The sequence below is a fragment of the Narcine bancroftii genome, chromosome 5 (assembly GCF_036971445.1).
Source record: "Narcine bancroftii isolate sNarBan1 chromosome 5, sNarBan1.hap1, whole genome shotgun sequence".
NCBI classification, from domain to species: domain Eukaryota; kingdom Metazoa; phylum Chordata; class Chondrichthyes; order Torpediniformes; family Narcinidae; genus Narcine; species Narcine bancroftii.
Window position 1 is genome coordinate 61,838,318 of NC_091473.1, and position 21,573 is coordinate 61,859,890.

At 42.0% G+C, this 21,573-nt stretch overlaps 1 protein-coding gene across 6 annotated transcripts in view; it reads left to right on the forward strand.

Annotated features, from left to right (window-relative positions):
* rabgap1l (RAB GTPase activating protein 1-like) overlaps positions 1-21,573 on the forward strand; it is a 458,975-nt gene that overhangs the window by 84,919 nt on the left and 352,483 nt on the right. For all 6 annotated transcript variants that reach the window (XM_069937564.1, XM_069937563.1, XM_069937559.1 and 3 more), the window contains 2 exons: positions 4,743-4,853; positions 20,193-20,259. In XM_069937564.1, the coding sequence (XP_069793665.1) occupies positions 4,743-4,853; positions 20,193-20,259 (178 nt within the window). The remainder of the gene's footprint in view (positions 1-4,742; positions 4,854-20,192; positions 20,260-21,573) is intronic.

Below are 21,573 nucleotides of genomic sequence, written 5' to 3' on the forward strand. Positions count from 1 at the left end.
TCTAGTTACATAACCTTAGTTACATAACATCTCCAACATCGAAGTACTCGAGATGGCAGAGGCCGACAGCATCGAATCCACGCTGCTGAAGATCCAACTGCGCTGGGTAGGTCACGTCTCCAGAATGGAAGACCATCGCCTTCCCAAGATCGTGTTATATGGCAAGCTCTCCACTGGCCACCAACACAGAGGTGCACCAAAAAAGAGGTACAAGGACTGCCTAAAGAAATCTCTTGGTGCCTGCCACATTGACCACCGCCAGTGGGCTGATATCGCCTCAATCCGTGCATCTTGACGCCTCACAGTTCGGCGGACAGCAACCTCCTTTGAAGAAGACCGCAGAGCCCACTTCACTGACAAAAGACAAAGGAGGAAAAACCCAACCCCAACCAACCAATTTTCCCTTGCAACCGCTGCAACCGTGTCTGCCTGTCCCGCATCGGACTTGTCAGCCACAAACAAGCCTGCAGCTGATGTGGACATTACCCCTCCATAAATCTTCGTCTGCGAAGCCAAGCCAAAGAAGAACATAACTTATCTGTCCTCTAATGAAGGCTTTCATTGCGTCCCATAATATAAATTTGTCTTTCACTGATTCTGTTTATTTCAAAATATGTTTTAATTTGGCGTTCAATAAACTCTCTAAATTCCTGCCTTTTAACTCTCCTTTGAATATGGGCTGACAACAAAAACATATCATTCCTTGAGTATGTTTTATGCCTACTCGAATAATATGAATATTCCTTCTCTCTTGGGTGTTGCCTCCTCCATATATCCATAAGTTTAATTTCCTGTATTGATTTAACCATAAATTTGGCTACTTTATTCTTTTTGTTAGTCTTTTGTCCAGTTTTATCCAACATTGGATCCAAATTAAGGTTAAAATACCCTCCTATCAATATATTTCCTTGTGTGTCTGCAATCTTCAAAAAAAATACCCTGCATAAACTTTTGATCCTCCTCATTAGGTGCATATATATTGAGTAAATTCAAAAATTCTGACTATATCTGAACTATATCTGACACTTTATCATTGCATACCTCCCTGCTGGATCTATTATTTCCTCCTCTATTTTGATTGGTACATTTTTGTTAACTAATATATCTACACCTCTACCTTTTGAATTATATGATGCTGCCGCTACGTGTCCTACCAGTCTCTCTTTAATATGTTATGTTCCACTTCAGTTAGATGCACTTCCTGCACAAATGCTATATTTATTTTTTCTTTCTTCAGTAAATTTAGTAGCTTCTTCCTTTTAATTTGGTTATGTATTCCATTAATGTTTATAGTCATATAGTTCAGCATGGCTATCTTATATCTTGCTTACAAATCTTTTCTGCTTCCTCGCCACCTCCATCCCCCCTTTTCCCATTTTCATCTTAGTTTTCCCTTTTTAATCTCAATGTACGACAACACATTTAGAACATAAAATACTCCAACAATTCCCACACCCAATAATATCTTAACCCCAAATGCTCCCCCCCTCTGAGTTGCCCCTTATCCCTTGCCGAGTAACCAGAACTCCCCTTTCCATTTGGATTGCGAACCTGCTTGCAAATGTCAACTGATTTTGCAGTGATGGTTATTCCCTCTCCCTCCAGCCCCCCCAGAAAACACTTTTTTTTTTTTTTTTTTTTACACATATAACATCTCTCTTTTTATTCCCCTTCCTTCCCTTCTCTTTTCCCTCTTTAGTTCTTTACATATACATTGTTTTTACATCTTTATATATACTTTATCGCCGTTCTTCATTCTTTTTACATCTCTTCATCTCTCCTCTGTCCTCCAAACATTCTGCGAATTCTTGTGCTTCCTCCGGATCTGAGAACAGTCTGTTTTGCTCCCTGGGTATAAATATTTTAAGCACGGCTGGATGTCTTAACATGAATTTATTACTTTTTTTCCATAAAATCGTTTTCGCTGTATTAAACTCCTTCCTCCTCTTCAAGAGTTCAAAACTTAGGTGTGGGTAAAAAAATATTTTTTGGCCCTTGTATTCCAATGGCTTATTATCTTCTCTAACTTGGGCTAAAATGTACCTGGATCTTGGTTTTTGATGTGTCTGAAGTGCTCTGTGTGCCCTTTCTATTTCCATTTCTTCTTGCATTTCTCTCATTCCCAGGACCTTCAGGATCCATCCATTTATAAATTCCTTCAGGTCTGTGCCTTCTTCACCCTCCTTCAGGCCCACTATTTTTATGTTGTTTTGCCTACTATAATTTTCCAACACATCAATTTTCTGAGATCACAACTCTTGTGTCTCTTTAATTTTTTTGTCACTTTCTTACAATTTTTCTCTTAAGTCATTTACTTCCATTTCTACTGCAGTTTCCTGCTTTTCCACATTTTCTACTCTTTTCCCTATTTCTGTCATGACCAGTTCTAAACTTTGCATTTTTTCTTCTGCTCTTTTCATTTTTCTTTTAATTGCACTAAATTCTAATGATAACCATTCTTTTAATGATCTCATTTGTTCTTCAAACAAGGCTTTATCTATATTCTGTCCATCTGTTTTACCTTCTATTTCTCTGTGAAGATCTTGGTCTTCTTCCTCTTTTTCTGTGTCTGTACCTGTGTTTGTGTCGTATTCTTCTCTTCTTTGTGTCTGTCTCTTCTGTTTTTCCTGATGAGTTGCTTATATCTCTTTCTCGGGCCTCCTCTTGTTGGGCCTTCCCTCCTGGGCTGCCTGTCTGTCGGGCCTCCTGCTGTTGATCCTTTTGTCGGTCACCCCGCCGTCTTTCTCCCTTGCCTGGTTCCTCGCTCCCTCCCCTGCCGCCATCCTCATCCTCCAGCTGAGCACCCTGGTGTGGGGTATCCCTCAGCTGGTTATGCTGTGGCTGTCCGCTCCTCAGCTGAGCCCCCCTCCTGTCAGTGTTTTCTTTTTCCTTTGATTGCGCACTTTTGTTTGGCTCCGAGAGCCATTTTTGAAGTCCACTGGTCAGGAGGTCGCGACTCCGCAGGGCAGGCACCAACCTCGGAGATCGGGTGCTCTTCACCACAGCTCCCTGTTCCTTTGTGCTGGTAAGGCCTTCTTCTTTCTTCTCCAGTTGTTTTTAATTTCTCCTTCTTGGATGCCATCTTCTTTCTCTTCTCTTTAACTTTATCTTCTATTTCTTGTATTTTATATTTGTTGAACTTTGTCTTTTCCTGACTTTTTTTCTGGAGAGGGCTGGTTTTACCTGACTGGCCACTACTCCATCACGTGACTCTCTCCGACAACATTGCTGTGTAAACCCTGCACTAACCACATGCACTATCATTAGAAACATGACAATGTGGAGATTGGAACACAAGGAGACCATTCAACCCCTTGCATTTGCTCATTATGAATTTTCCTTCCTGTTTCTCGTAAGTTGGAGTTTTATTGATTTCAGTAGAATCCCCTCTTATTCTTTTAAACTCCAGTGAAAGAAGTCTTAACAGACCCAAAACAATCTACAAATTTGTTGGAGGAACTCACCAGGTCAGGCAGTATCCATGTAAAGCAATAGGCAGTCAACGTTTTGGGTTGGGCCCTTCATCAGGCCATAAGCCTTGGTGGAGTGGAGGAGGGGTGGTTAAAGGAAAAGTGGGAAGGAGCACAGACTTATAGGTGATAGGTGAATGCCAGGGTGGGGTGTGGGGAAGTAAAGAAAAGGGCTGGGAGTTGTGAGTGAGGAAACAGGTTTGGATTGTCTCAAAGGTAAGGACTCTGAACCGTTTTGATGAGGAAGTTTTGAAAGCAAGTGTGGAAAATAGTAACTGATACAGCACACATGCGTGTGCGCGCACACACACACACACACACACACACACACAGTTTACAGCAGCAATGGGAAAGAAATAGCAGACAATTAATAACAAATGTGGGGAAAATAGCGTGGGAACAAAATGCACACACATACAATGATCAAGGAAAAATCACTTCGATGCCCCAACACTCCTCAATTCAGTGCAGGCACAGCTCTAAAACACAAAGGACACTAATTAAATGCTCCCAACCCTTTTAACAATGCACATCTTACCAAGTTTCTCCAGCAACCTTCCAGATTTCTAGGTCTGCAGTGAAGCAGTGTGATCCCAAGCTGGCAAAAAGATAGAACCAACAGCACATGACACCTTTATAGTGCTGGAAGGACAAGCCCAGATCATTTACAGGGAACCAATGGCTTGGTGTCAGGAGGGTTAATCCAAGTACAGGCAGGCTGGAGAGTGCAATGCAGGTAAGATGTGCACTAATGGGTGGGGCGGAACTAAACCTTGATTGGCAGCTGATGTATCCTCTGACTAGGTAGGGGGCAGTGCTGTCACTTGACAGCCACAACTCTTCCCAATACAGGAATAATGGGGGGAGGGGACAGAGGGAGAGAAAGCTGCTCTCTGATAGGAGGAAGGAGGGGAATGGGTAGCATAGGAAGGTTTACAAGCTAATAGCTGAGGACAAAATCTGTTCTTGAATCTAGAGCTGTTGGTCCTCGAGCTTCTGTACCTGCTGCCTGAAAATACCAGAGAGAGCAGGTTATATCCAGGGTGATGGGGTTGTGATGATTACATTTCAATGTAGAATTGAAACAAAAAATGCACAAAACTGTTCAAATTCATCTTCCATAAAGTGGTTTCTTGCTGTAGTAGTTTGCAAGCTATTGGGAAACAATCATCTTGAAGTAGATTTTACAGCCAACCAGCATTAATAGCCCAACTCGATAATGTGCAGTCATGTGTTTTGATGCCGAACCTGACCTTCCTTTTGTCTTCACAGTGCTGTACCAAAGGACAGAGAGAAACTTTACTTCAAGTTGCGACAAGGGATAGAGAAGAAGCTAATAATTAATGTGCAACAAACATCAAACAATGAACTTGCTATTGAGAGGTAATGAAAAACATCTGAGATAGTTACAATTAAAGTTAGTAAGCTACAGTAGTGACGTAATTTTCCATTTGTCTGCCAGATAATATGTTGTATAAAATCTCACTGCCCTGACCTCATCCTCATGACTCTGAAGCTTGCCCAGGAGCTCATTCTTAAATATGAAGATTGGTAGAGTTTTTCATTCAAATTCCTTCAGTGCAGGTTACAATCAGGTTGCATACTGTGGCTGAGTTTCATTGCTTGCTTCCGATCAGCTTTCAAGATGCTGATGGAGCCTTATCACTGAGATCAGAGCACTTTGAGGAATTTGGGTTGGGAGAAATTGGGAAGATTATGCTGCTGTATCCAGAAGCAACACCCCAGCACATAAAGTTAGAAGCACTCTTGACAAAGTGTTGAAGAGTTACCAGGCAGCATCCACAGTTCCGGTCACTGATGTGTGACCAACAGCAAAGTGTAAGTTCAGCTCCCATGGCTTGTGATGAGGTGTGAGGACATAGGCTAGTCTTCACAATACCAAAGATTCTAATTGCAATAAAATTCTGGCAATCCACTTTCCAACTGTTCAAAAGTTGCAATGGGTTGGCATCTGGCATGTCAGGTAACACTGGCTCCACTTCCCACCATCTCGCCAGGTCCCCAATTCCACTTCCTCCCTGTCCACTTGAAGGATAAGAGAGCATGACCAGGGTGGGTTGGGTCGTTTCCTGGGACAACGGGAGATGTAGTCAGAGTCAGTGGAGAGATGACAGAGTACTAACGTAAGAAAATATTAACAGAAATAGGAGCAAGATTCAGTCATCTGGCCTTTCGAGCCTCCTCCACTATTCAATAAGATCATGGCTGATCTGGCTATGGACCTCAGCTCCACCTACCTGCCTTTTCCCCATTACCTTTAATTCCCTTATGTAAAAATCTATCTATCTGTGCCTAATATATAGTACTGCTTCCTTGAGCAGAGAATTATCATCTTTCTCAAGAGTATTTTTTCCTCATTTCTCTCTTAAATTTACTTGCCCAAATCTTGAGGCTGTGTTCCCAGTACTAGTCTTGCCTACCAGTGAAAACATGCTTCTATCTTGTTTATCATTTCATAATTAAAAACAAATAGTTTAGAGATACAGCATGGTAACAGGCCCACACTACTCAAATACACCTACGTGTCCAATTAACTGACTAACCTTGTCTGTCTTTTGGATGTGGGAGGAAACTGGAGCACATGTCAAACTCTGGCCCGCGATATAATTATATTTGGCCCGCAAGATAATTTCAAAAATGTATTAGAGGTGGCCCGCCCTGCAGCGAGAGCCGATGCTGTTTTTTGGTAATGTCACCCCCACCATCCTCCCCCTTCATTGCACATCCTTCCCCATTGTAACACGAGAAATTGTAACACGAGAAGTCTGTCGATGTTATCAGCCGGCAAGACAGTTGGAAGGCTCCCCGCACAACCAGTCACTTCTCCCACCTGTTGAGCGGTGCGGCGGATGGGCGAGCGCCTGTGATTGCCTGTCAGCGCAACGGACATGGCAGGCTGCGCACGGCCCCTGGGCAGCGCGAGCCCCGCGCGACTGGCACCGGACGGCCCTTCCACAGCGCGAGTGCACTTCTCCCGGTCGCCACGGCCTTCAGTGCTTGCACCCGCGCGGACCTCAGGGACAGCTGGTTTGGCCCTGCACGTGAAGAGAGAGATGGTGGCTGTCTGCAAAGGCTGATCGGCAGCGCGCTGGGCCTGAGTGGGTGGGTAAGCAGGGGTGGGCAGAGGGTGTAGGTGAGGAGTAATGGGCAGGGGAAGTTATGGTGGTGCGAGGGGCAGTTAGAGGGAGGGATGAGTAGAAGGAGGGGTGGATAGGGAAGAGGTAAAAGGGGAGGGGCAGGGCGAGTAGGGGAGGGGTGATTAGAGGGTGAGAGACGGGTAGAGGGAGGAACAGGTTGAGGGGAGAGGCAGTAGAGGGGCGTGTATAGGATGGGTGGGTAGAGGCAGAGCGAGTGGAGTGAGGGGTGAGTAGAGGTTGGGTAAAGGACTGGTCAGGTAGAGGGATGGTGGGTCGAGGGTAAATAGAGGCCTAGAGCCTGAGGAGTGAGCAGGAAATGCTGAGTCCTGATGCAGGCCAAAATGGACACAGCCTGTGAATGCTGACTACATCTCCACAGGGACCAAATATGTTTCCCTCAGGTCAAGCAAAGGGTGAACTTGAGCTACCTACTCCTGACCTGTAACATTATCCTCCTAAAGTTATATCCTAAAGTTTAACATTACATATGTTGAAAGAAGAGAAAACATGCAGATGTTGTTGAAAATTTTCAATAAATATTTAGTTCGGCCCTCGACTTAGTCCAAGTTTTTAATTTTGGTCCTCCGTGAATTTGAGTTTGACACCCCTGACCTAGAGGAAACCCACGTAGTCACAGGGAGAATGTACAAACTCTTTTCAGAGAGCAGTGGATTTGAACCCGGGTCTCTGGCGCTGAAATAGCATTGCACTAACTGATTTTAAATGTTTCTATTATGGTTTTTAGATTGCAGGCATGTAACGGCACAATCAACGAAATTTGCCATTACATGGGCAGTCTAAAAAGGAAAATGCAGGAATTTTTAGTCAATTCCTGCACCAAGATTTATCCTGCAGGACCCCTACTACTTTTTGGGGGAAACCTGCAGCCTAAATCACACTGCAAAACTCACCTCATGACATCCATCTGATGATGCAGGCCATCTTGCTCCACGTAAAAGCACCAGGACTAACTTGCACAAGAACTTAAGGTTTGCAATGTAAACGACCACAAGGTGAGTAATTATGTTAATTTATGTTAAATTTTTCACAGATTTTTTCCAACATTTCTGTATAAAAAACACTTTTAAGATTCCCTTTCATTCTTCTCAATTCCAACAAGTGTAATTCTTGGTGACTTAACCTCTCCTCATCGACTAACTCCCTTCAGCTCTGATGTTGACCTGGTGAATTTTCCCGGCACTGCCATCAAAGCCAGTATATCCTTTCTCTGGTATTTGGTATTTCTTAGCACAAGGGATGAAATGGATAATTGCCTGCTTTTGATGCTCTTGTGAAAATTCTTGGCTTTTATTAAAATCTGTAGACTGTTAACTTGCAAATTACCACAGCTTAATTTTTCATCTATGCAATGTACAAACGTGATCTATTTATGCAGCGGAAACCAGGACTTTAGTGTCAAGAGTTTTCCAACATAGAAACAGGCCCTTCATCTCAGCTTGACCATGTTAAATACATTGTTAACCCAAACTAGTCTATTTGATTTCCCTCCCATCCATGTGCCTGTCCAAATGTCTTTTAAATATTGTAACTGTACCACTTCCTCTGGCAGTTTGCTTCACACACCCACCATTCTCTGTGTGAAGAAGGTGCTCCTCAGGTCCCTTTTAAATCATTCCCCCTTCCTCTTAAATCCATGCCCTCTAGTTTTAGATTAATCTACTCAGTGGGGGTGGGGGGGGGGGGAAAGGCAATTTAAAATTTGTCATAGATTATTAAGATTATTGTAAATTTGTAAAAGATTATTAAGCAAAAAAATAGAAAATCAACAATTTTTATTGGACAGAGCGAGCATACAGATTTGAGCTGGTTGGAGAGAGCCAATGTGGATTGATGGAGAGTAGGGCTGTTACCATGCTCTATGCCCAAAAATAAGAACCTAGAGGATATGACTGTATCATGTGTCTCAGAGTTGTACTTGAGGGACTGCCAGCTAAAATGGCCTCTGAATTGTCCATGCATTGTTAACATGATTTGGGAGAATGGGTAGAGTCTTCTATGGAATGCACATGGGTTCATGAATCTAACAATTAGTAGTAGTAGTCATGGTTCGATAATTCTTGAGGGGGTAATATTGTTAGTGGCAAGCACCAGGAAGAGCTAGTTCCTACTGATTGAAGTGAACCTTTTGAAAAGGCTAGAGCACGATCTCGCTGCTGCTCTAATCTAGCACATTGGAGGAGAGGGAGGGTGCCAGTTTTCCCACTTGCAGTTAGTTTCAGTGCAGGATGTGAAATATTAAAAGATCACCTGCATTTGCAGACAAGATTTCTGCTCTCACCTGAAAGGCAATGGCATAGTGAGTGAAGGTCAGACATTGGTGCCTGTTTTGCCCTTCAGTGAGATAATGGCAGATCTTTAACTAATAGTCATTTTCCTGCATGAACCCATATCCCTTGCTTCTTTATTATCTAAAAACAATCGTGAAACTATTCAGCATTCATAGATGTCTCAGTTTGAGAATTCCAAGGGGTCGCCACCCTCTGGGGGAAGCATGTTTGCTGTTGTTGGCTTGCTAATCCCTTACCTTAAGTCACTAAACCCCTCTCTGGAGAGGTGAAATATCATCCTTGAACTTGCTGTGTCTTGTCATGCAAGAACTTTGTAGATTTCAAAGAGATCCTCTCTGAACTATGGATGGCATAGACCTGGTCAGCTTCATCTCCTCTCGCAGAGCTAACCTGCCATCCCAAGAATCAACCTGATGATCCTTAGCTGAATGTCCCCTATTACAACTACATCCTTCCTTGGGGAGGAATAACAGACAATATTCCAGTTGCAGTCTCACCAGAACTCAGTAAAACTGCATCAAAATATCTCTTTTATTCCTATCTCTTTGCACTTACGGGCAGCATTACATTCACCATCTTATTTGCCTGCATGTTAACTTTAAGTGATTGTGTACACTGACATCCACATCACTCTGGATACCAGCATCTTGCAATCCCTCACCGAATATTTTTTTTAAAAAGTTGATGACTTCACATTTTTCCACGTATTTTCTATATGCTCATACTTCTTAACCTGTGCGTGTCTCCCCAGACTCTGCTTCCTCCTTGCAGCACATATTGCCACCTAGTGGGAGGTCCTCATGGTTCTGCAAGGTTTTCTGTCTCTGGTGCAAGCAGTCAAGTTTATTGTTTTTTAAAAAAAAATATTTATAAAATCATGATTAAATGTACAACTTAGAAAAACAAATACATACATGATATTTTTAATGTAAATAATAATTCCTACAACCCCCCATCCCTACCCTATCCCACCCATCCCTTTCCACCCCCTCTAATCTACCCCCAAAAAGAAAGAGAGATCACATAACATAAAATTTATCAATTAGTTACCATGGTTCGGAACAACACCACTAATGTGAGGTAAAGGGATTTAATAATTCAAACCCATATAATGCAAATATGGGCTTCAAGTTTTAGCAAAAGAGAAATAATTATTACATAAATTGTATGTTATCTTTTCCAATGGAATGCAAATCTCATTTCTAAATGCCATCTCTGAATACTCAAATTAGTCTAATTTTTCAAGTAATTGCCAAGCATTTTCTAGCCACAGCTAAAGCCAGTCTCAAAAAAGCAATCTGAAATTTATTTAATTTTAACTCTAAACTCAATCTTTTAATATAACCCAACAAAAATACTAAAGGATCTAGTTGAAGCTTCAATTTAAAAATAGCTTCTAAAAGTTCCTTAAATCAATTCCAAAAGGGTTTCACCGTCTCACATAACCAAGTAGAATGTAAGCAAGAGCCTACTTCCTTATGACATCTAAAACATAAATCAGAGGAAATACAGTAAAATTATATTTCCTTAATTTCTCTGGCATTAAATTTGATGAATAAAATTATAATGAACCAATTGATACCTTACATTTACAATTTTAGTCATACTATCCTTTCATAAGTTCATCCAATCATTCTGAGAAATAGATATAGCTAAATCGTTTTCCCATTTTAATGTAGATTTATGAATATCTGGCATAAACATTTTATTCTGTAATAAAGCATACATCTTAGATATAAATCCTTTCTGCCACTTTCAGTAAGTAAAATTTTAAACTTAGATCGTCTAGGTAACCGTAAAGCACGTCCAAAATTATCCAACAATAAGGCTTTAATTTGATAATAAGAAAAAAAGAACACTTGAAGATGTATCATATTTCTCTTTAATTCTTTGAAAATTCTGCTTCATAACAATCTTGCACCAATTTAATACCCTTTTGATTCAATAGTGTTAAAAAGTTGATTAAGTGTAAAAGAAAAAAGCTTATTTTGATACACAAAGGAGTTTTACCTGAAATTTTATCTTGAGTACCTATAACTTCATTTTTTTTATATCATAAATACATTAAATGTTTCAACACAGTTATAATTACAATTATAATCACAATTATAATTACTCAATAATTTAGGATTCCATCTATAAATAAACTGATCCATCTTCCTTTCACCAATCTGAGATAATTCAATATCAGCCCATATCAAAGGTTTATCCACTTCAAACATCCTATTAATAAATTTCAATTGTGCTGATTCATAATAATTTTGTAAGTTAGGGAGTTGCAAACCTCCTAATTCATACTTACAAGTTAATTTCTGTAATGATACCTTTACCATTTTATCTCTCCATAAAAATTTCCTCACCAAAGGATTTAAATCTTAAAAAAAAATGTTAAGGAATCTTACAGGAGATAGACTGAAAAAAATATTGAAAATTTGAGGAAAAATATTCATTTTAATACAATTAACTTGTCCTATTAATGTAATAGGTAAATCTTTCTACCAATTTAAATCTTATTTGATTTTAGACAATAAGGGCAAATAATTCAATTCATATAAATGACTATAGTTAATATCTATCTTAACATCTAAATACTTAATCTAATCTGACCATTTAAATTTCACAATATGTCTACATGAAGAATAATCCATTTCAGCTAAAAGGAATAATCTCACTCTTTAATTTTACAACCTGATATTTTATCATACTGTTCCAGTCTATCATGTAGATTCCTCAAAGAATTCTGAAGTTTTGTTAAATATATCAAAACATCATCAGCAAATATCAATTTTTAATAAAACCCGGTCAAGTTTATTGTCATCTGATTATACAAGTACAACTATACGAAACAACATTTTCCAGTCCTTGGTGCAAAAACACGCAGACGTACACCTAGATATAACACACATACAAACAAATAATACATATGCAGGACAAGTATTATACCTATAAAAATAAATATTGCTTTGTACAAATGAGAGTCTCAGATGGTTAGTGTGAGCATTTCCTTTGAAAGTTCAGCATTCTCACTGCTCGTGGAAAAAAGCTGTTCCTCAGCCTGGTGGTGCTGGCTCTGATACTGTTGTATCTTTTCTCTGATGGGAGCAGCTGAAATATGCTGTGTGTGGGGTGGAAAGTGTGCTCATTGATTTTGTCTGCCCTCTTCAGACAACAATCCTAGTAGATTGGGGTGGTGGGGGGGGGGGGGAGGTGGGTGGAGTGGAGGGAGACTCCGGTGATCCTATCTGCCATTCTTATAGTCCTGTGGGTTGACCTCTGAATCATTTCTCTGCAGCAATCGTACCACACTGTGATGCAGCCTGTCAGGATACTCTCAATAGAGTTCCTATAGAAGAATGACATAATGGTGGCTGGTAGCCTTTCCCACTTCAGTCTTCTCAGGAAGTGCAGTTGCTGTGTGAGGAGATGTTCACTGTCCAAAATAGGTCACTAATTAAATGAACTCCAAGGAACTTGATGCTCTCCACTCTACTACAGAGTTGTTGATGTGTAGCAGAGGGTGGTCGTTCCTGGTCCCCCAGAAGTCCATGATTATCTCCTTCGTCACGTCCACGTTGAGACTCAGGTTGTTACTCTTGGACCATTTCATGAGATTTTCCACCTCTGTAATGCAACTCATCCTGGTTGCTGATGAGGCCAACGACTGTTGTGTTATCTGCAAACTGGATGACACTGTTGGAGCTGGATCTGGCAATGCAATCGTGGGTCAGTAGCGTGAACAGGAGCAGGCCGAGCATACAGCCCTGAGATGCACCAGTGCTCAGTGTAATGGTGTTCGATATTCTGCTACTGACCCGGACAGACTGTGGTCTTTCCGTTAGGAAGTCCAGGATCCAGTTACAAGTTGACTCCTAGCGAAGGCAGCTTCTCCATCAGCCTTTGGGGAATGATCATATTAAATACTGAAGTCAATGAACAGCTGTGTGGCATATGAAGCATTGTTCTCCAGGTGAGACAGGATGGCGTGAAGCAACAAGGCTATAGCATTGGCTGTGAAATGGTTTCTTCTATAGGCAAATTTAATGTCAAAAATTGACAAGACAATTGTTTGTTTAATTCTTCTGTTATTTCCATATTCCCCAATGTAATTTTTCCTACTTCAGTCTAGACTTCATTGTCATTTCATATATCTACACAAGCTCTTGCAATCTGTTTTTGTATCAATCAACTACTCTTATTTTCTGTTTCCCTGTCAATGCCTTGGTCCATTTTTCATGAATTTGAAATTTTATAAGATGTCAACCTGTTACCTAATTCTCTTTCTAACTTTTTTTTATTGGACATGTCTTTACCATGTTTCCTGTTGCTTTTAGTTTACCTTAGTTATATATTTATAAGCTAAATATTTTTTTTAAAATTTGACTTTTAAACTATTACTACTCCTCTGGATTACCCTGTCAGTAAGTAGATCAGAATAGTGCATTACCTTTGTTTGGTGCACCTTTACTTTCCTGCTTTTCCACTACTTAAGGGCATAAATACAAATCCCATCAAAAGTTTTCTCCTCCTTGTTGTTTCCTAATTCCATCGAAGCTGATGCTGATTTTGTGAGCTTGTGTCCTTTCTCTCTCCTTCCTTTAATCATTAATTCTCCAGGCTGCCTCCATCTCCCATCTCTTTTCCCAACCTCATTCAGTCTGCACCAAATTCAGCCAACATAACAAAAGGAACCATCTCACTAGATCACACTCTTCTCCCATCAGGCACAAGATGCATGAGCTTGAAAACACAACACAATTCAAGAACAGCTTATTTGTCTGGCTCTTGAATGGACTTATTGGATATAAAAGATCTTGTAAACATATCTGATCATGGTCCTTGCAGTGTTTTGTTGTAATATTTTTCTACATGCTACACTTTTATCTTATTTTGCACTATATTTTGTACTTGTGTTGTTTTGACTAGTTAGCACGTGGCTTTCCACTATTTTCCTTACATGTGCCAATAACCAATTCATTTCCTCTAACATAAGTTTTCTGGTTCCCATTTATTCCTTTAGAGCCATTACCCTGTCCATCTTGTAATGAACACAAGGTAGGAAGAGGAGTAGGCCCTCAGCGCTTCAAGCCTGTCCCAACATTTGACAAGATCATGGCTAATCTTTGCCTCTCTCCACCTTTTGTGCCATTTCCCTGGACCTCCTTGATCCTTGACCTGTCACATTTTTTCAACTCCACTCTAAATATTTCTAGTGTTCCAATTTCCACCAGGGCAGAGAATCCTAGGCCCGAAAGGTTGGTTACCCTTTACTTTCTAATGATGCTGTGTGATCTGCTGAGTTTCTGCAGACCTCTGTTTTACTCAAGAGAATCCCAGAAATTTGCTGCCCTCTGCAAAATATCTCTGTCCCTCAGCTTCAAATGACTGGCCTCTTAACTTGTCATTATGTCCCCTTACTTGCAACTCTCCCACCAGTAAAAATGTCCCAAAACTTGTCATCTATGTTTGAATAAGGTCACCCCTTATTATTCTAAACCCCAAGAATACAGACCCAAGCTACTTAGTCTTTCTTGGTAGAACAAGAATGAGCTGGTGAATTCCATTTTGGTTGCTCCCATGCCACTGTATTTTTTTTAGGTAAGGAGACTAAAACTGCATACAGTTTTTCAGCTGTGGCCTCACCGGCATCTTGTACAATAATAACAAGATCTTCCTACTTTTAAACTCCTGGAGAAACTCAGCAGGTCACACGGGATCCATGGGAAGTGAAAGACCATCATTGTTTCGGGTCTGAACCCTTCATAAGATTTCTGATAAAGGGCTCATGCCAAAAACAATGACTACCTTTTGCTTTCTACAGTCACTACATGACCTGCTGAGTTTCTCCAGCACTTTTATGTACTGCACTAGGCTGCATCTGCTGACTTTTTCCCCGACTTTTAAACTCCAAGGCTTGACAAGGAAGGGCCTGTCACTTTTCCCTGTCCTGACTCAAACTGGATGCAAAGTTGATCTTTGCATACACTGCCCCTTCCTGACAGACTCAGAAAGGGTCATCAGAACCCTATAGTCAGAAGTCAGTGTCCAATTTGTGATCCAAAGACCAAAAGGCTGAAACTTTCTGTGAGTGAATAGTGTTGGTGAATTCAGAATTGTGCCACAAGCATCCCTCTCACTCATCTGTAGGTGTTATCGTCTCCCCCCCACACCCCCCCCCCCCCCCCGCATTTAGCCAGGGTAGTACAGTTAGTGCAGGGATTAGCACAACCCTCTTACAGCTCTAGTGACCCGGGTTTGAATCCCCCGCTGTCTTATGTATGTCCATGTGAGTTTCTCTCCTGGTGTTCTGGTTTCTTCCCACATCCCAAAGATAAATGGGTGTTAAGGAGGTTAATTGGTGACATGAGTGAATTTGGGCAGTGCAGGTTTGTGGGCTGCAAGGGCTGGTTACCATGCTGTATCTCTAAATTAGAATTAGATTGGGCAGGTGAGGGGTTTCTCCCTGGAATGTAGGAAGCTGAAGAGTGAATCTATGGAAGTTTATAAAATCACAAAGTGGATGGATAAGGTGAATGGTCGCAGTCTTTTTCCTGGGATTGGGAAATCTAAATCTGCAGGGTATTGGTTGGAGGAGAGGGAGGCAAGATTTAAAGGAGACCTGAGGGATAACTTTTTTCACACAGAGGGTAGTGGATACATGGAACGGCTGTCAGGAAGTGGTGTTGGCAGCTACAGTTATGAAATTTTGACAGGTACATAGATATGGATATGGGCCCATTCATTTCCTCAGAATCCTACTGTTGCTTGCGTGCATTGACACATGAGCTATCAGTAATTCCTAGGGATTTCATCAATCTATTTCCCTTTGTCACATTCCTGTTCTTTCCCAGAGTCTACTTGGGGAGTGTTTGATTGCTTAGGAGGGGTTAACAGCATTTGTTTAGTTTGTAGTGATGTAGAAAATACAAATTGTCTACTACATCACGTGATCACAATTGGCATCAAATCCATTTTTCATAAATGTGATGGAATTGTGTAACTATTAATCTTTAGTTATAAAATATATATTTCTTCAGTAAAGTTATTTTGTGGGTGGACAGGAACACACACAGACCCTTACACACAAAACCATTTTGAGAGACAAAATGTCTACTGGTTCATTGTTGGTTGAAGCTGTATAAATAATTACCTGGAGAAATTGTCCATTGAAATGTTAAAGACAATGTCATTTACTCAGAGAAACACCTGTATAATCTGTTCCAACAAACAAGCTTTTGCTTCAGTGACCTGTGCAGATAGATCAGAGGCATTGGTTTGTAAATTCTTTTGGAAGAGAAGAACTTCAAACAAAATCAGCAATGATGTCGTGATTTCAAAACTCCAAAAAGGCATCTTTAATATTGCATGAGTTTCATTTGAAGAATCAAAGATGCAGTAATCTTCAATGAGGAAGTACTGTTGTGCATTTCCTCTGTGAAAGGGAAGGAACACAAAATCAGTGGCAGTGAAAGATCCACTTCACTGTCTCTTTGTTAAAAGAGGGCAGTTCTCTCGTATCCATTTTTTAAAATGATCACTTCATGTAATCCTTGCCTGGGTTTGTTGAAATCAATGTGTAAAACAAATTCTGAAACCTCCATTCAATACAGGGAAATCATTTGTATGAAGAAACGATTCTCTGAAAACAAACTTACAAGAATTTGTGAGTTTGAAAACTTGAACTGCAGTAAAGACTTTAGTTTCAGAAAACTTCTGTGTTGAAACTCAAAGTTTTAAATCATCTCTTCAGAATTATGCCTAAACTGTAATGGTTTGGATTTTGCTACACACACACACACACACACACACACACACACACACACACACACACACACACACACACACACACACACACAAGCACATAGTGAGGTAAAGTAAGAAGTGTTATGTTCTTAATAAAAATTATTATTTTTTGAAGATAACATTGTCTTGGTGAATTTCTTTTGCTGCTGGTCTAGGTTGTAACATTAAAGATTAATTCATAATTCATAAGCCATAAATCCAGCCCCAACTCCTTGGGAAGGCAACATGGCTGTATTTTTTAAAATGTAGTTGGGCGTCAGTGACTGAAATCATAGCAGGATGTCATTCGTTGAAGGTGGGGCATAGTTTTCACCATTTTGACAATGGGTGGCAAATGCTGTCAAGGCTCCAATGACCTGGGTTCAATCCTGACCATGTGTGCTGTCTGACTCTGTGACCATGTGAGCTTCTGCTCAGCTCCCACGGATGTGTATGTTAGGAGGTTAATTAGCCCACTGTCAATTGTCCCTTGTGTGTAGGCAAGGGGCTGATGGGGAGAAGGGGCATGATAGCATGAGAGAACAGATGACAGGAAAATCAAGTACAAGTTTCTCAAGTTTATTATAATCCAACTACAGTAAAAGCCCTAGTATCCTGCACCTGTGGGGATTGGTAGAAGCCGGATAAGTGTATTTTCTGGATACTTGAGACTTACTCTTACAATGCCTAACTAATACACCTGCATTAAGAATAAACAGTTTAAAAGACAAAAATACTATACTGTACTTACACTGAACAAACTTCACATGCATGAATATATAAACCTTAAAGCATTTCACTTTGTTTTCAGTCACATTATTTGAAAACCTTTAACCATCACTGCATTTACAGGGTCCTCACCCACCACGGAGCCCGCCCAAAAGACAAACAATAACATTATAGAATAATTAACCCCTCCTCCCCCCAAGTTTACAGATAAAGTCTCTGACCAGGGCAACTCTTACTAAGCAGGGATAAGGAGACACTTCTTTAAGAGAGCAATCCAATGGTGAGTGGTAGCAACCAGTTCTTCTTCCTGGGCGATGCCACTGCTGTTTCCCACAACTTTATTCAAACAGCTGTTATGAGCAAAGCTCAACCAAGGCACTCTGCTGGTTGAATATTTACTCTCATCTTCACCAAAGGTTTATGTGTGACTTCAGAGAACATTTACTTCTACAATTTTAAATGTAAGTATTTTTTTACCTATTACTTTATTCTTATTTATTTTAATTAAAAAAAATTATTTTCTTCTATTTTTTGCCAATTGCTCGAGGCTGCCAATTGCTTGAATTTTGGATACCAGGGATTTTACTGTATATATCTTCTCTTCTTTAGCTTGGCTTCGTGGATGAAGATTTATGGAGGGGTAATGTCCACGTCAGCTGCAGGCTCGTTTGTGGCTGACAAGTCCGATGCGGGACAGGCAGACACGGTTGCAGCGGTTGCAAGGGAAAATTGGTGGGTTGGGGTAGGGGGTTTGGTTTTTCCTCCTTTGCCTTTTGTCAGTGAGGTGGGCTCTGCGGTCTTCTTCAAAGGAGGTTGCTGCCCGCTGAACTGTGTGGAGCCAAGATGCACGGTTTGAGGCGAGATCAGTCCACTGGCGGTGGTCAATGTGGCAGGGACCAAGAGATTTCTTTAGGCAGTCCTTGTACCTCTTCTTTGGTGCACCTCTGTCATGGTGGCCAGTGGAGAGCTCGCCATATAACACGATCTTGGGAAGGCGATGGTCCTCCATTCTGGAGACGTGACCTACCCAGCGCAGTTGGATCTTCAACAGCGTGGATTTGATGCTGTCGGCCTCTGCCATCTCGAGTACTTCGATGTTAGGGATGAAGTCGCTCCAATGAATGTTGAGGATGGAGCGGAGACAATGCTGGTGGAAGTGTTCTAGGAGTCGTAGGTGATGCCGGTAGAGGACCCATGATTCGGAGCCGAACAGGAGCGTGGGTATGACAACGGCTCTGTATACGCTAATCTTTGTGAGGTTTTTCAGTTGGTTGTTTTGTGTAGTCTTCCAAAGGCGCTATTTGCCTTGGCAAGTCTGTTGTCTATCTCGTTGTCGATTCTTGCATCCGATGAAATGGTGCAGCCGAGATAGGTAAACTGGTTGACTGTTTTGACTTTTGTGTGCCCGATGGAGATGTGGGGGGGCTGGTAGTCATGGTGGGGAGCTGGCTGACTTCCAGGCCAAACATTTTGGCAGTTTCTGCAAAACAGGACGTCGAGCGCTGAAGAACTGGCTCTGAATGGGCAACTAAAGCGGCATCGTCTGCAAAGAGTAGTTCACGGACAAGTTGCTCTTGAGTCTTGGAGTGAGCTTGCAGGCGCCTCAGATTGAAGAGACTACCATCCGTGCGGTACCGGATGTAAACAGCGTCTTCATTGTTGAGGTCTTTCATGGCTTGTTTCAGCATCATGCTGAAGAAGATTGAAAAGAGGGTTGGTGCGAGAACGCAGCCTTGCTTCACGACATGGTTAATGGAGAAGGGTTCAGAGAGCTCATTGCTGTATCTGACCCGACCTTGTTGGTTTTCGTGCAGTTGAATAACCATGTTGAGGAACTTTGGGGGGGCATCCGAGGCGCTCTAGTATTTGCCAAAGCCCTTTCCTGCTCACGGTGTCGAAGGCTTTGGTGAGGTCAACAAAGATGATGTAGAGACCTTTGTTTTGTTCTCTGCACTTTTCTTGGAGCTGTCTGAGGGCAAAGACCATGTCAGTAGTTCCTCTGTTTGCGTGAAAGCCGCACTGTGATTCTGGGAGAACATTTTCGGCAACACTAAGTATTATTCTATTTAGGAGAATCCTAGCGAAGATTTTGCCTGCAATGGAGAGCAGTGTGATTCCCCTGTAGTTTGAGCAGTCTGATTTCTTGCCTTTGTTTTTGTACAGGGTGATGATGATGGCATCACGATGGGCCTGAGGCAGCTTTCCTTGGTCCCAGCAGAGCTTGAAAAACTCATGCAGTTTGGCATGCAGAGTTTTGCCGCCAGCTTTCCAGATACAAACCGATGAAATAGCATTTCTCTTATCCTCAGTGCACACCCTTTCACAATACACAAGTGCATAGTAATTATATAAAGTATATATATATATATAAAGATATAATTTAATATATATATGTTGGGGTGATTTACTCAATTACAGGATAATGTTCATTAATCTCACAGCTTACAAGAAGAAGCTATTTCACCACTTGGCAGTCCTAACTTTGATGCTCCTGTACCACCTCCTTGACAGTTGTGAGTCAAAGATTTTGCGTGCAGGATGGAAAGGGTCTTCGAGGTGATGGCTTTGCTGGGAATGCTCAGAGCAGGTTGTGACACAAGGGACAAAACTGTTTCCCATGTAGCACGAATTATTAGAATATGAAACCTAAATTTGTGGTCGAAGTACATAGCACAAAGCATTTGCCCCAGCTTTTTTTCCCTGTTTAAAGTACTGTATGATATTTCCAATGTTTTGTTTTTTTCCAGATGTTTTGGCATGCTCTTGAGCCCAGGAACACATGTTCGGAACAGTGACATGCATCTGCTTGACATGGTGAGTTTGCGGTGAACAAGGTGAGGTTGAATCCACAGTTGCTTCTGTTGTTGAGATAACTGTGACACAGTCACACTCTTCATTGTGCAGAAGGTACTCTCGAGTTGATCAATTCTAGACCAGCATCACAGGGCAGTACAGAAAGAATACTCGCGCATTAGAGGTACATTGCACTAAGATGAGGTTCCAATTGCTGTTTCAGTTCTTGACACAAGATTGCTCTGCACTTTTAAATGCAAGCAAGCTTTTTCTACTGAGGTTGGATGAGACAAAAAACTAGAGGACATGGTTTAAGAGTGAAAAGTGAAATGTTTGGGGGAACAACAGAGTGAACTTCTTCAAACAGAGAGTGGTGAGAGTGTGAAACGAGCTGCCAGCTGAAGTGGTGAGGTACAAAGATTAGCGTATACGGGCTTGTAGCAGCAGCTATACTGCTACTGAAAGAACACACTACCAGATGGGTTGAGCTCAGTGAGCAGAAAACTGGTTTATTGCTGGCTGCTGGGCTGGATTTATTATCCCAGCCCGGACCTGGCTAAGAACCACGCTGGGGGACACCGACGTCACTCAGGCGTCATGTGGTCCCCCAGCGCGGGCTTCCACAGTAAACAGCTCCTGCCTGCCGCCGATATCCAGCATGAATGTAGACCCTGAGAGCTGAATGACCCTGTACGGCCCCTCGTAAGGTCTCTGCAGAGGTGCCGTGGGCGGGATCCGCCGAATAAATGTATATTCTGCAGAGTGCAACTTGCTGGGGATGTAAAATGATCATGTGCCGTGTCTGGGCAGCGGTGGGGGTGCTAAGGAGTCCAAGTGGGCCCAGAGGTGGGGAAGTAGCTCGTGCGGCAACCGCTGGGGGTTGTGATGTGCGTTGATGAACTGACCGGCCAGTGCCAGCAGTGTGCCGTAGACCAGCTCAGCTGATGACGCCTGCAGATCCTCCTTGGGCGTGGAGCGGATGCCCAGGAGCACCCAAGGCAGTTCGTCCACCCAGTCGGGACTGGTGAGTCGGCCATAAGTGCCGACTTAAGGTGGCGGTGCAGACGCTCAACCAGTCTTTTGGCCTGTGGGTGATAGGCCGTGGTGCGGTGTAGCTCTATCCCCAACCTGGGGGCGAGCTGTGCCCAGAGCGCAGAGGTGAACTGGGCGCCCTGATCACTGGTGAGGTGATTCTGAACGCCGAACCAGGCGACCCAACCGTGCAACAGCGCTCGGGAGCAGGAGTCCGTGGAGTTGTCTGGCATCAGGATCGCCTCGGGCCAACGAGTGGTGCGGTCTACCACCGTGAACAGGTAACACATGCCCCGGGAAACT